The sequence below is a fragment of the Danio aesculapii genome, chromosome 2 (assembly GCF_903798145.1).
Source record: "Danio aesculapii chromosome 2, fDanAes4.1, whole genome shotgun sequence".
NCBI classification, from domain to species: Eukaryota; Metazoa; Chordata; class Actinopteri; order Cypriniformes; family Danionidae; genus Danio; species Danio aesculapii.
This window is the reverse complement of record NC_079436.1, coordinates 10,071,493-10,086,616: the sequence shown is the minus strand read 5'-3', so window position 1 is coordinate 10,086,616 and position 15,124 is coordinate 10,071,493. Positions and strand designations below refer to the sequence as shown.

At 38.1% G+C, this 15,124-nt stretch overlaps 2 protein-coding genes across 2 annotated transcripts in view; both read right to left on the bottom strand.

The window, feature by feature from the left end:
- Positions 1-1,704: 1,704 nt before the first annotated feature.
- Positions 1,705-4,004, bottom strand: arl14 (ADP-ribosylation factor-like 14). The gene has a single exon (XM_056465994.1). The coding sequence runs from the start codon at positions 2,832-2,834 to the stop codon at positions 2,229-2,231; it is 606 nt and encodes a 201-aa protein (XP_056321969.1). The 5' UTR covers positions 2,835-4,004; the 3' UTR covers positions 1,705-2,228.
- Positions 4,005-10,043: 6,039 nt separating this feature from the next.
- ppm1la (protein phosphatase, Mg2+/Mn2+ dependent, 1La) overlaps positions 10,044-15,124 on the bottom strand; it is a 38,946-nt gene continuing 33,865 nt past the window's right edge. The window contains exon 4 of the mRNA XM_056472344.1: positions 10,044-11,585. Coding sequence (XP_056328319.1) covers positions 11,236-11,585 — 350 coding nt within the window. The 3' untranslated portion in view covers positions 10,044-11,235. The remainder of the gene's footprint in view (positions 11,586-15,124) is intronic.

Here is a 15,124-nt window from a genome sequence, read left to right as displayed (position 1 = left end):
ACTGAATACATTGACACAGCAGTAGAGATTTGCTCTATTGGAATTCAGAGCATTGTTTAAACGTTATTTAATTAGCAAAGAACAGACAAAAAAAAAATACTCAAGAGTGCACAATCTATTAGTGTTCCTCAGCTCCTTAAAATGAATCATTGTCTGAGTGCCATAAAGTAAAAACTGCACATTAAACAAAGTTTAAATAAAATGCTGTATTCATATCCTTGTGAATTATAGCAACAAAAGTAAAGTGTGGTTCAAGTCAAAATTGTCAAATAAATAAAATACAAAACATATTTCACAACACATCTCAATAAATAAATTCATCAATTATAACTTAAGGAAACATTTCACATCGTGAATGGATTCAGGACTAATCTAGACCTCAAAAAAATAAAAACAACCAAAATATCAGTCCTTTTCAGGGTTACATCTTGTGAGCTCCGTTTAAATCTCTTTGTTTCATGTTGTGCTCGTGTATAACCCAGGACCACAAAGCCAGTCATACGTTTTCATTGTTTCAATATACACTATAGTCAACATTTGAAGTGGATCATCACCTTTAATCAAACTATGGGACAATTTTTGATCACTTCGAATGTTGACTACTCTACATAACATGAATAAATAAGCTTTCCATTGATGGTTTGTTTGGATAAGACAACTATTTAAAGACATGAAATCTTAGAATGCTCTAAATACTGAGTAAATTACCTTTAAATCTGTCTAAATGAAGAGCGTAGCGGTGCACATTACTAATCAATAATTGAGTTTTGACATACAGTAGAAGATGATTTTCGTATTAGGGCTGGGTGATCAATCAAAAAGTAATCAAACTCGACATTCAGAACCCATTATTGATCAAAATTTTCCAGGACGATTATTAAATTTACTTTCCCTATGTGTCACATGACCCTGCTCTATTAAAGTCTGAGGCCAATTTATACTTCTGCAGCCACATGATCTGATCTCTGGTCAAGTAGGATGATGGACTCAATCTTGAGCCTTACTTTGCACTACATTGACGATGATTGGAAGCTGCGCCAGAAATGCCTTTAGACCAGGGGTGGGCAAACTCGGTCCTGGAGGGCCAGTGTCCTGCACAGTTTAGCTCCAACTCTTATCAAACACACCTGCTTATAGATAATTAGTGATCTTGGAGACACTGATTAGCATGTTCAGGTGTGTTTGATTAGAGTTGAAGCTAAACTATGCAGGACACCGGCCCTCCAGGACCGAGTTTGCCCACCCCTGCTTTAGACGGTATATAAAACTTTTCAGTGAAGTATGGGGACAAAAATATATATATATTTATTAATCGTAATCGAGTTAAAATGTTCAATTAATCGAGATTTTGATTTTAGGCCAAATCGCCCAGCCCTCCCTGCTGAAAAATCCAGCTTAAACCAGCCTAGGCTGGTTGGCTAGTTTTAGCTGGTTGACCAGTCTGGTTTTAGAGGGGTTTTGGCCATTTCCCGGCTGGTTACCAGCCTGGTCTTAGCTGGTCAGGCTGGAAAATGACCAGCTAAAACCAGCTTGACCAGCCTGGTTTAAGATGGACATAGCTGGTTTTGGCTGGGCTCCCAGCCTGCCTAGGTGGTCAAGCTGGTTTTAGCTGGTCATTTTCCAGCCTGACCAGCTAAGACCAGACTGGAAATGGCTGGAAACCAGCCTGGAAATGGCCAAAACCCCTCTAAAACCAAGCTGGTCAACCAGCTAAAACCAGCCAACCAGCCTAGGCTGGTTTAAGCTGGATTTTTCAGTAGGGCTACCAAGTATTCTAATCATTTTTGGCTTAAATCCATAAGTTCTACCCATTTTATTACCAACTTAAAACTGGTTTTGTGGTGCCGGGTCAGCTGTTGGTCAATATTTTGCTTAAAATGAACAATACAACCATAATCCATTCATAAACATAAACCAAACCTGTCAAGTGTGAACACACCCTCGGTTTCTCATTGAATCCATTCACATGACCCTGAATAGTACTGTACAGTCATAACTCAAGATAAACATGTTACTTTGGTAGGATAGAGACATTTCTCTTTACTAAACTATCTCACTCAGCCTTGGTCATTATATTAATCAATCTCTGAGTAATATCTTGCAAGTCAAGGTAGCATATTGCATGTTTTGACCACTTCAGGATTGCACGTACTGTAATTACGAACCATCCCACTGTAGTCAGGACAGCAGAGCCTACAATAAAAGTGGTTAATAAGTGACCATGAGCGCTACTTCTTTTGTATAACAGATTTAGCTCTTATATACTTGACGGTCTCTTTGATGTTATTGTCGTCGGGTGTCATTTTCACCAGGTGTGCCATTCGTCTGAAACCGTCCACCAGACCCGCTCCGGTCAGAGCCGAACACGGCTGAATGAACCAGTCTCGGTCACTGCAGCTCTTTCTCAGGTTAAACTGCTCTGTGATCTCGGTTACCGTTGCAGCTCCAACAATATCCTGCTTGTTGGCAAGAACCACCACCGGGAGCCCCCTGAGGTGCTCGCTTTTTAGGGACTGCTCCAGGACGCCCTTGGCCTCGTCCAGACGTTTAATATCAGACGAGTCCACGACGAACACAATTCCGGCCGTGTCCTGGTAGAAGTTCCTCCAGAACGCTCGCATCTTCGCCTGACCTCCAACGTCCCACACGGTCAGGCTGATTTTATCCCGGTTCTTCTTGGCTTCGATCATCTCCACGTTGAATCCGATCGTAGGAACGGTGTGGAAGTTCTCATCGTATTTCAGTTTGTAAAGAAGAGTCGATTTCCCAGCATTGTCCAGTCCTAGGAGGAGTATACGTGCTTCGGGTTTGTGCCTGGATCCTGAATGTCCCATTGTGAAATGTCAGATGTTCACACAAACACTTCTCACGGCGTTCTCTTAGCAAATGTGAGTTTACATTAGAGGGTGCCTGCGTTACTCAGTAATGTATTATAACTCGCTTATCATAGCTCTGTATGATTAATGGGTCAAAGTATCACAGGACACCTCCCTAATGATATGCTAAGAATGCCTGGAACGGTGTCCATGTCTACAAACACATCTATTAATGTACATGTTGAAATTTAGAGTTGAATATCCCACGATTAAAGAAAACAATCACTTTCATGGAATATCGTGTCAAGTTCATCAAGGATGAAAACAAAAATGGTTCAGTTTCAAGTAAAATGTGAAGTCAAGTTGCTTCAACATAAATAAATAAATAAAACTGAATAAATAATTGAAAGTTCAAAGTTAAGACTGTTTCCAAGAGACATGTGACCCAAAGTATGATGATTTCTTCATTGTTCATCAGCTGACCACATAGATGACTATGAACTGGCAGTTATGACCAGCACACATGCTTAAAAACATCTCTTAAAGCAAACAATGTCTTGAAAAAGTCTGTCAAGAAATGTTGTCAAATGAAAACCGAAGAAAAATTACTTGGCATATCTGACAATCCAACTTCCGCTGAGTGAAAATGACAACGGTTCATCATTTAGTAATCCTCAGAAGGGATTTCAGGAAGAAATATGAAAAATCAACTGTACATTCACAGTTTCACCTTTGCCTTGCGACGGTTTTATCAATCCACACCCCTCCAGTTGTATCAGCCACAAAAACCAGTCCAGGGCAGTCTCCGTGACAGCTGCAGCCGCGCCGGCGTCTCTCCAAGGCGGCTTCATTCTGACCGGCGTCCGGTCGCCATTTCTCCTGCCAAATGCGCTTTTCACACAACTTTATAGTTGTAAGTGACGCAAACTCGTTAAAATCGGAACTCCTTGATCCACACTGCCCCATGTTTTGTTTCCTGCGTGTTGTAAACTACGTTAAACTCGGCGACAAAACGCACCTTTATACAGCAGTCACTGAACTACTATGTGTGTCAGTTCCAGTAAGAGTGAGTGTGTATGTGCAGATTTATAGAAGGCTTACTCACTGACAACAGGCTCCGGTCTTAGAGGGTTTAGTGCTGGACTCTATTCTGAGGCTTTACACCTGGTCCCTGTTGTCACGATGGACTGCCCAGCATCCGTTAAAGCCCGGTATGTTGCGCGCACGGGCGGTGTATGGTTACCGCGACCGGGATGTGGAAATACGTGTGTCCTGCGGTATGTCATGAAGAATGCAAACAGCCATGTTTGCCATATGGCTATTATTATGTTCGTTTTATATTTGCTTCTTAATTTACGAGCTCACGCCGAACCACCTCTGCTGAGGAAAACAAAACGCTAATGCTTTACACAGTCGACGCGAGTATATTGTAAAAAAAAAACAAAAACAAAAGACGATTACTTTAATCAGTTAGTCAGGTTTCAACTGATTAAATAGATGTTATACAAAGTTGTAACTTAATATTTTGAGTTTGACATATGTTGAGATGACTAGAAAAGAGTTATACAAAGTTGTAACTTAATATTTTGAGTTTGACATATGTTGAGATGACTAGAAAAGAGTTATACAAAGTTGTAACTTAATATTTTAAGTTTGACAGATGTTGAGATGACTAGAAAAGAGTTATACAAAGTTGTAACTTAATATTTTGAGTTTGACATGTGTTGAGATGACTAGAAAAGAGTTATACAAAGTTGTAACAATATTTTGAGTTTGACATGTTGAGATGACTAGAAAAGAGTTATACAAAGTTGTAACTTAATATTTAGAATTTGACATATGTTGAGATGACTAGAAAAGAGTTATACAAAGTTGTAACTTAATATTTTGAGTTTGACATATGTTGAGATGAGTAGAAGAGAGTTATACAAAGTTGTAACTTAATATTTTAAGTTTGACAGATGTTGAGATGACTAGAAAAGAGTTATACAAAGTTGTAACTTAATATTTTGAGTTTGACAGATGTTGAGATGACTAGAAAAGTTATACAAAGTTGTAACTTAATATTTTGAGTTTGACAGATGTTGAGATGACTAGAAAAGAGTTATACAAAGTTGTAACTTAATATTGAGTTTGACAGATGTTGAGATGACTAGAAAAGAGTTATACAAAGTTGTAACTTAATATTTTGAGTTTGACAGATGTTGAGATGACTAGAAGAGTTATACAAAGTTGTAACTTAATATTTTGAGTTTGACATATGTCGAGATGACTAGAAAAGAGTTATACAAAGTTGTAACTTAATATTTTGAGTTTGACAGATGTTGAGATGACTAGAAAAGTTCATTTGATTCAACTAAATTTTAGCCAGAACTGTCACCATGATTTATGAAGGACATGTTTTATTTTTGGTTTGGCATTTAAAGTGTAAAATTTAGGTTAATATGTGATGTGCTTTTCATAGGGACAGAAAACTGCATAATGGTATATGGGCATGTGGCAGTGTATGGCTATCGCGACAAGTGTAATGCGGTATATCAGGAAGAATGCGAAAAGCCATGTATGCCTTATGGTTATTGTGTTTGTTTTATATTTGCTTCTTACTTTATGAGCTCACGCTGAACCTGAGGAAAACAAAACACTAAGCAGAGATGGATCGATGTAAAAAAAAGTCTTTTCTGAAAATAAAATGGGTGGGTGTTTCTTTAAAAATTTACATTTATGGATGTAAAATTTTGCCGCAAAAAAAAAAGCAATAAATTAATAATACATTTATAATGCGAAGGATCTACGTTCAGAGAGTATCCAAAGAAGAAATTTTATTGGAAATACAAAAGTTTTGAATTTTTTTTAAATGAAATTGGACAAGTCAACCCAAAACACTTTACAGTAAGTACACTCCCAAAATAAATGATTTAGTGTTTCGTCATATTGAGTACAAAATAAGCATTTAGAGGAAATATTGCTATTAAATTTAACTAGTTTGGTATTTATTGGATAGCAGTTATGAATTGAATTTGATTGGGACTTCAACAGCTTTATTAGATAAAAAATATTTTCTGAAGAAGCCAAAACTGTTGTCAATCTATGTCAGATTTGGGGCCAGATTTAACTAAAGGTATAACACAATCAGCGATTGCACCAAAAACAATGGCATATTGATTGGGGGGAAGCTTTACATATACTCGACCTAAGAATACTGTAAAAATGACGTTATGACAATTATTTTAATCAGTTAATCGGGTTTCAAACGATTAAATAGATTTTTTTTAAAGTTATACAACGTTGCAACTTAATATTTTGAGTCTGACAGATTTAAGTTGAGATGGCTAGAAAAGTTAATTTGATTCAACTAATTTTAGGCAGCAGAACTGACGTCATGATTTATGAGGAGACCAGTTTTAGTCAGTTTTAAGGTTTGGCATTTAAAGTGTAAAATTTAGTTAAATATGTGATGTGCTTTTTTTTAGAAGGGCAGAAAGCTGCATAATGGTATACGGGCATGTGTCGCTGTATGGCTATCGTGACAGGTGCACGGTTACTGCGACCAGGATGTGAAAATACGTGTGTCCTGCTGTACGTCAGGAAGAATGCGAAAAGCCATGTGTGCCATATGGCTATTATTGTGTTTTATATTTGCTTCTTAATTTATGAGCTCATGCCGAACCACCTCTGCTGAGGAAAACAAAATGCTAACATGGAAAACAGTTTACATATATACTCGACGTGAGTATACTGTAAAAAATGACCTCATGACGATCTTTTAAATCAGTTAATTAGGTTTAAAATGATTAAATAGACTATTTAAAAGTTATACAAAGTTGTAATTTAATATTTTGAGTTTGTCAGGTGTAAGTTGAGACGACTAAAAACGTTAATTTGATTCAAGGAAATTTTAGGCAGCAGAACTGACGTCATGATTGATTATTTCAGTCAGTTTTTAGGTTTGGCATTTAAAGTATCACATTTAGTTAAATATGTGATGTGTGCTTTCATAACAGTAAACCGCATAACAATTTTACACACACGTGCGGTGTACAGTTACCGTTTACGGGATGTGAAAATACGTGTCCTTTGATATGTCAGGAAGAATGCGAACAGCCATGTGTGCCATTTGGCTATTATTGTGTGTGTTTTATATTTGCTTCTTAATTTATGAGCTCACGCCGAACCACCTGTGCTGAGGAAAACAAAACGCTAGCACGTAGCCTAATCAGGTCAGGCTGGTTTTAGAGGGGCTTTGACCACTCTTTTTAGCTGGTCTCAGCAGCTGTTAAGACTACTAAAACCAGCTAAACATCAGGGTCACTCATCAGTTAGCAGAGTGGCATGGAACCACTGTTGAAATTCTGTCAGAATCATCATTTTGGTTGAGGTTGAATATTCAATTCTGAATGAAGTTACACAACCTGACAAAAGACTTGTCGTCGATCCCTGTTGTAAGATCAACACATAATAACTTCACTTCTAGTTGATCATTTGGAAAAGTGGCAGAAGGTTGATTTTTCAGATGGATCATCTGTTGAACTCCATTTCAATCATCACAAATACTGCAGAATTCCTCTTGGTACCGACATGGACTCAAGATTCTCACAGTGATCAGTCAAGTTTGGAGAAGGAAAAATCATGGTTTGGGGTTACATTCAGTACTGGGGGCGTGCGAGAGATCTGCAGAGTGGATGGCAACATCAACAGCCTGAGGTATCAAGACATTTGTGCTCCCCATTACGTTACAAACCATAGGAGAGGGCAAATTCTTCAGCAGGACAGCGCTCCTTCTCATACTTCCCTACTCATATTCGGTAATGCGATAAATCACGGTAATGAATATGCACGATATTGTTATCGCGGGCACTTCAAAATACCGTAAAAAATAATAGATCCGAATTTATATACTTAGAACGCGCCTTAGCTTATTTTCCATCAACCGCTTGAAGAAACACTGCGTATATGCTGCGCAGAACTGATGCGCACTCTGATGTAAACAATCCCCGCATGTAGAAGCACTGTGTGCACACAGCGCGCGCCGCTGCTGCCACCGCTCTCTAATCCTCACACGAAGAAGAAGCATGGCGGAAAAAGGAACGCTGCCGACAATTTATCCCTCTTCAAAAAAAAAGTCAGAGGTTTGGAAATATTTTGGGTTCCAAAAAAATGCAGAGGGATTGCTGATCGAAGACGGTTTCCCTTTGCACATTCACTTTGATATAATTGCTCAAGTTTACTTTTATATTGTGTATTGTTTTATTTATATTTATTTGTATTTAAATGTTTGAAGTACCTTTAGTTAATTAAAAAGTTATTAAAGTTACTAAGTTGACGAAACTGAAGTTTTTTGTGTTTTTTTACCTGTTTCTCTAGTAAAATTACAATATCGTGATAATACCGTGTACCGTGATAAAAGCTCAATCAATTAATCGCAGCATGAAAATGTGATACCGGCACATGCCTACTCATACTTCAGCCTCCACATCAAAGTTCCTGAAAGGAAAGAAGGTCAAGGTGCTCCAGGATTGGCCAGCCCAGTCACGAGACATGAACATTATTCAGCATGTCTGGGGTAAGATGAAAGAGGAGGCATTGAAAACTAATTCAAAGAATGCTAAGTGATAAGACTTTTGTCTAAGCAAAGTCAGACCTTACTGTCCTAATTAAATAATTAAAAAATTTAAAATTATTATCTTTTATTTTGGTAAAATAAGCGTAATCTAGAGGCCTTTAACTTTCATATAACCTACTTCTGCTACCAAATGATCAACTACAAGTCAAGTTATTATTGGTTGTCCCAAAACTTGGATAGGCAACAAGACTTTTTGTCAGGTAGTGTACATGACGATATTCATATTGAACCAATGCTTATAATTTACACATTTCCCAGTGTTGGAAATACACACATTGAATTAAGGTTGATAATTCAAATCACGTCTCATTGTTGAAAATACTTACATTAAATCAATGTTGAAAATTCAACAATTTTTCCAACAATGAATTACTTGCATCCAATTAACAATCAACCATTATGGGAGACATGGTGGCGCAGTGGTTAGCATTGTGAGTAAGAGGGTCACTGGTTAGAGTCTCGGCCGGACCAGTTGACATTTCTATGTGGAGTATGCATGATCTCCCGTGTTGGCGTGGGTTTCCCCAGGGTGCTCCGGTTTCCCCCACAAGTCCAAAGACTGAATTGAATAAACTAAATTGACTGTAGTGTATGTGTGTGAGTGTGATAGTGTATGGGTGTTTTTCAGTACTGGGTTGCAGCTGGAGAGGCATCCACTGTGTAAACATAAGTTGGCGGATAAGTTGGCGGTTCATTCCGCTGTGGTGACCCCTTGAATAAAGGGACTAAGCCGTAGGAAAATGAATGAATTAATTTAACCATCATTGAATGATCAGAAGGGGCAACACAGTGGCGCAGTAGGTAGTGCTGTCGCCTCACAGCAAGACGGTCGCTGGTTTGAGCCTCGGCTGGGTCAGTTGGCGTTTCTGTGTGGAGTTTGCATGTTCTCCCTGTGTTCGCGTGGGTTTCCTCCGGGTGGTCTGGTTTCCCCCACAGTCCAAAGACATGCGGTACAGGTGAATTGGGTAGGCTAAATTGTCCTTAGTGTATGTGTGTGTGTGTGAATAAGTGTGTATGTGTTTCCCAGTGATGGGTTGCAGCTGGAAGGGCATCCGCTGCATAAAACAAATGCTGGATAAGTTGGCGGTTCATTCCGCTGTGGTGACCCCGGATTAATAAAGGGACTACGCCGAAAAGAATATGAATGAATGAATGATCGGAATGTAAGTTTATGTCTATTTTGTGATCAAGCCGTTATACTGTAAACAATTAAATGATCCAAACATTGATTTATTTCTGTGAAATGTGAGCAAAATGACCTGTTTTGTCATCACTTTAGACATTACGCTAGAGAATCATTTAAATACTAGCTCTAAAGTTGCGTTGGTGAAGTAGCAACGGTTTCTGCTGTTCTGACATCAGCTGCAGATGTGAATGAATGCTGGAAGTAGTTAGGATTTTTAAGACTCTCTGTGTTTGATTTTCTTATTTATATACACGATTACGCCATCGAACTATTGTATAAACGCAATATCACACTCGTATCAGTGCGACGTGGCTGTATATAAGCCGATATACAGCCATATCGCACTGCTACTCTTGCGATATTACTCCTATATGACACGTGCACACAAACACACACTATTAAAGAGAACAAAAACGATTCGTTTTAGCTTGACTTGTAAGGTTTATTTAATCGCTTTAATCTCCCACATACATTTCACACAGTGCAAGAAATTCAGATTTTCTGTAGACGGGGATTTGTGCCAATTCTTTTCCTATTTTTTAAGTTAACATTTAAGTAACATTGCTTAAGAGGAAAGTTGAAAAACTGTAAGCCAGTATTAATCCAACAGTCTTCACAAAGTAAATACACATCATAACCCTAAATCTGTCCACTGCAGTATGCATATAGCCATTAAAATGGTGACCTAAACACAGGAGAAGCCTGACGATCATGAGCGGGACCGGTTATGACGTTAAATCAAGTCTAACATTTGTAATTAAACGCAAACTTAATCCCAAACACATTTAAACAAACTGATGAGCAGCACCAGTGTAAATTGGCATAAATGCCTAAAGTGATATGAACGGATTATGTACACTGAACAAAAAAAGATTAATTGGATTTACTCCATTTTCTTAAGGTAAGTGGTTGCAAACAATATATATGAGGCAAATTTAAACAAATAAAATAAATTGAGTAATGTTCAACCTAATTTGTTTGTTTAAATTCAGCCCATTTATATTGTTTGCAACCACTTACCTTAAGAAAATGGAGTAAATCCAATTAATATTTTTTTTAAAGGTAAGTGGTTGCAAACTATTCATATGAGCTGAATTAAATCAAACAGATGAAATTAGGTAATCTTGACCTTCATTTGTTTGTTTAAATTCAGCCCATATACATTGGGCCTAAAAAAAAAGTCCAATAAATAATTGTTTTTCAGTGTACATCCAAATTCAAGAGCTGGATATGGTTTCACCAGCTCCATTTTTGACCTCAAAATAAAATAAAGTTATGATATTTATGCGATTTATGCTGAACAAACATCTACGAGTGCATCTTCAAGGCAATAAATGTCTTTCTACCATTCAAGCCGATAGCCGTTTCACAAATAATATTGCTCTGTATAAGGAAGGAAGGCCAGGATACATCATCTTTACAGTGTACGGAATTGAAAAATAATTCAAAACTCATTTTTTTCCCCAAGTGTCCATTTGGCACACACCAAAAAAAGAAGAAGAAAAAGAAACCAATCATCTGGGAATGCATGTGTTTGTACACACATGCGTCTATTGTAATGCTTTTGGCTTGTCTCTTATATTACAGCGTCTCACCTCTGATTGACGGAAAGGCTACTCTGCAGTTTTGCTGGCCGAGCTGCTCTTGAACTTGACCACCATGACGGTGATGTTGTCTGGACAGCCACGGTAGAACGACTGCAGGACGATGCTCTTGGCGCCGAAGTGCGGCTCGTCTAGACGCTCCCGGACGAAGCGCACGGCCTCCTCGTTGCTGAAGGCGTCCCACAGGCCGTCTGATGCCAGGATCATGAACTCGGGCTGCAGCTTGTCCAGGTCGAAGGTCAGGATGTCGGGGTCTGGGATGACCACGTTTAGGTTTTTCAGCGGGTAGTCGCCCAGTGAGCGAGACATGGCCAGGATGCCCTGCACACGCCATGAACCGTTGAAACTGATGAAGCCTCCTGATGGAGAAGATGACAGACAGGTTACATTCACGCTGAATACAGAACTGGTAGGAAGTGTAACATGAATAAACGGAACAGTCTGATCATATCCATTAACTTAATATAATCCCAAAGTGGAGGCCGAGGGACAATAAGGGTGGATGTAGTCTTTTGGTGATTTCCAAAAATCAAATACATTTTATTAACCCCTACAGTATGTGCTGTTGGAGATGAATTCACCTGCTCTGGGGGTGATCCTGAGTCCTAATTTGCTGCAACTTTCTCTGTGTTTCAGCAAATGAAATGATTTTTGATGACAAATCTCATTTTGGGAAAATGCTTTGAAAATGAAAAAAATAAAATAAAATAAACAAATAAATAAATAAATAAATAAATTAATTAATTAATTCAACAATACACTCTGGGCAAATTTACTACCCTTTCATTCTGTTGGTGGCTGTTTTTGCTCAAGTGGCAGCCTCCCACTCTCCCTCGTAAAGCTAATACGGAAGTAACTGAAACTGCAATTCATCGAAATTTGGTTAGTCCACTGTTAAAATGGCCAACTTTACAGCAGAAATAAAGGTACAGTCTGGTACAAAAACGATTTTGGTGTATATAGCTTATTTATTTATTTTTTTTTTTTTTAACAAGAACCAGCGTGTTTTCAGTTTTCAGTACAGTTTTCTTATACAATAAAATCACTTCACATTTCTTAACAAGAATGAAATAAGTGAGGTAAAAAAGAAATTAAAGAAGAAGAAGAAAAAAAACAGAGGAGCGGGTACATAATTATCAAATTACAAACAAATATATTACGCACATTTTCCAATTTTAGTTATTAACAAGAGTTATTAACGCACTTTTTATGTAAAAATCTTTAAGGAGGAGCATATATTGATTGTTTTAATTGCTTTTCTATTTTTAGACTTGGAAATCACTTTCATATACATTTGAATCTCCTTTTCTAGCACCATGAAGAAAGGTTTACTTTTGGCAAACATAATAATAAAATAAAGTTTATAATAAAACCAGCATCTTTTAATGAGCGATCCTTGGTGTATATAGCTAACATTACCTTTCATCAACTGTGAGGAAGTGAATTTTTTTTATAACTCATCCGTTTCGTTTATATTAAGTCTGCATAATTAAGGGCGTGGCCACTTGAGTGACAGCTAGGTCTTGCTGGTCGCAGTCACTCCACCTCAGCTGATTCCAGCTGAACTCGGCATATTCATCGTATTTTTGTCTTGTTTTATGTGGCTTTACACAGTCAGTTGCCTTTTGGAATTATTTCCTACAATTATCAGATGATATGGCATGCTGTGTGCACTTAATTGTGTTCACAAACCATTCAAGTGGCCTCCATTTCCCAGGTGAGTGAAATTCTTATATTATTATTATGGCCCGTTTATACTGAGTGGTACGGTACGGTTCGGTTTGGTACGCTTTTATGGCCGTTTCCACTGTCAAAAAGCGTACCGAACCGTACCATACCACTTTTTCGGCATCCTTTCGAAAGGGTACCAAACACGAGAAAGGGTACCAAAAGGCGGAGCCACACGCGCAGCTGAACGCTATTGGTTTACAGAGATACGTCATTCACTTACGCAACAAGCCAGAATGAAAACAAAAAAACCGCCATGTTTGAAAAACACAGCGAGAGATTTTAGCGGAATTATAAATACATATAATAACGAGCCATGGTCGATCTGGGCTCAAACAAACCTTGTCGTCGTCTTGATGAACAGCCACAAATCCAAGAAGAAGAGCAGATTTACCCTGTGCCCCGTAGTTTTTTACGAGCCAGTCTGAGGCACGAGCGGTTTCGCTTTCTTGCTAGCACTCGCCGCGCGTCTAACATTATATCTGAAATAACAAACTTCTTGAGCTGATGATAATAACCTGCGCTTGATTATTGACGTGCTTTTGAAACCCGATCCTGTCAGAAGCTGACAAACGCGAGAGTGAAGCGCGAAGAAACAAAGGAGAAGCCGGGAAAAAAGGAGCACATTAAATACGGCCAAAATGTCTACTTTATGTAGTTCTTCTGTAGTTGGGAACATATCGGAGACTGTAAGGGGCTGTATGTGTTTATATATGTTCATTTATTTAGTTATTTAATATAATTACAGACGTTACAGTAGGCTGTTTCGCTGTTTGTCTTTGATCTGCAGTTATAATCAACTCATGTTCATTGAAAAGTTAGTAATAAACATTTCTACACAAGTATTTATGTTTATGAAGCATCTGTTTTGTGAGAAGTGCTTCTCATATGATATGTGAGTGACCTGTACAGCTTTATTGTAGACATTTCCTCGAGCTAGAATGATGTCGACTGAAACTTTCTGTCATACACCACGCCCACCAAAAGGGTACCCTTGTTAGTGGAAACGCAAGCCTGATAAAGGTGACCCGTACCAAACCGAACCGTACCGTACCGTACCGTACCAGTCAGTGGAAACGAGCCATATATTATTAGTCTTTGTTTTATTTAATCATTTATAAATGTTCTTTAGAACTTGAATGCACTCCAGAATCTGACAGATTGATTAGCTGTAGGCTCTAAAACAGTCATCTGAAACGTTGGCATACAGTGTTATGCCTGGATTTCATTAATATCCTTGCATTTATTAACATAGAATAAATTTGAAGTATTTGGAAGTAATCCGCAGTTTCCTCCTGTAGAACAATGCTTAGTGGCTCAATGCGTTACAACAGTGTTTTTAAAAGACTAAACACTATTGATATAGTGTACAACCAAGCACAAGTGGTCAGAACACAAACGAGTCTCAGGTGATGAAGTATTAACATTTCTCCCAAAGAACAGCCGTCTAAGCAAGATGCTAGCAGGCATCTGTAGCTCCGCCTCTTTGCCCTATTTTGGTAACCCCCAGTCGGTGTGATGATACGCGAACAAAATGGTGACGATTGGCCACGCCTAATTGTAGCTTCATTTGCGCTCTTCAGAAACATATAGGTGATGTCACGGATACTACGTCCATATCTTTTACAGTCTATGTTTTTGCCCCATTGACTCCCATTATAATGACATTTTTTAATTGCAAAGCCATGACAGCATATAATCACGCATTCTTGACTGTTGGTGGTTTTCTCGATTGGGAAGATGTCAAATTTGTAATTTGTACTGTTGATTAGCAGTCGCATGAATATTCATGGTTAATATAACCTTTTAATAAAAATATAAGTATTTTTTAAGACAGCAGTGAAGACGTACATAAAATTATAAAGAAAAGCATATAAGAATTTCAAATTCTGGTTTAAAATGTACAATTGAAAAGATGTATTTGTATAGCTGAAGAAATAGGGACAAAATCTAGGTCAAGGATGGTATTGGAATCTGATTGTGACTCCCAGAATTGGATTGATTATGAAGTCCCTTAAAGATTCCCACCCTTACTAACCAGTTGTTAAAACTCTGCAGAAATGTCTTGAAACACACAGCTTTAATCAATGTGTGGGTAAATTAAACTGAAACATGTAGACAGACGGATGAATCTAGTATCCAACCTATCGTGAAAATGAGCCAAAATCAT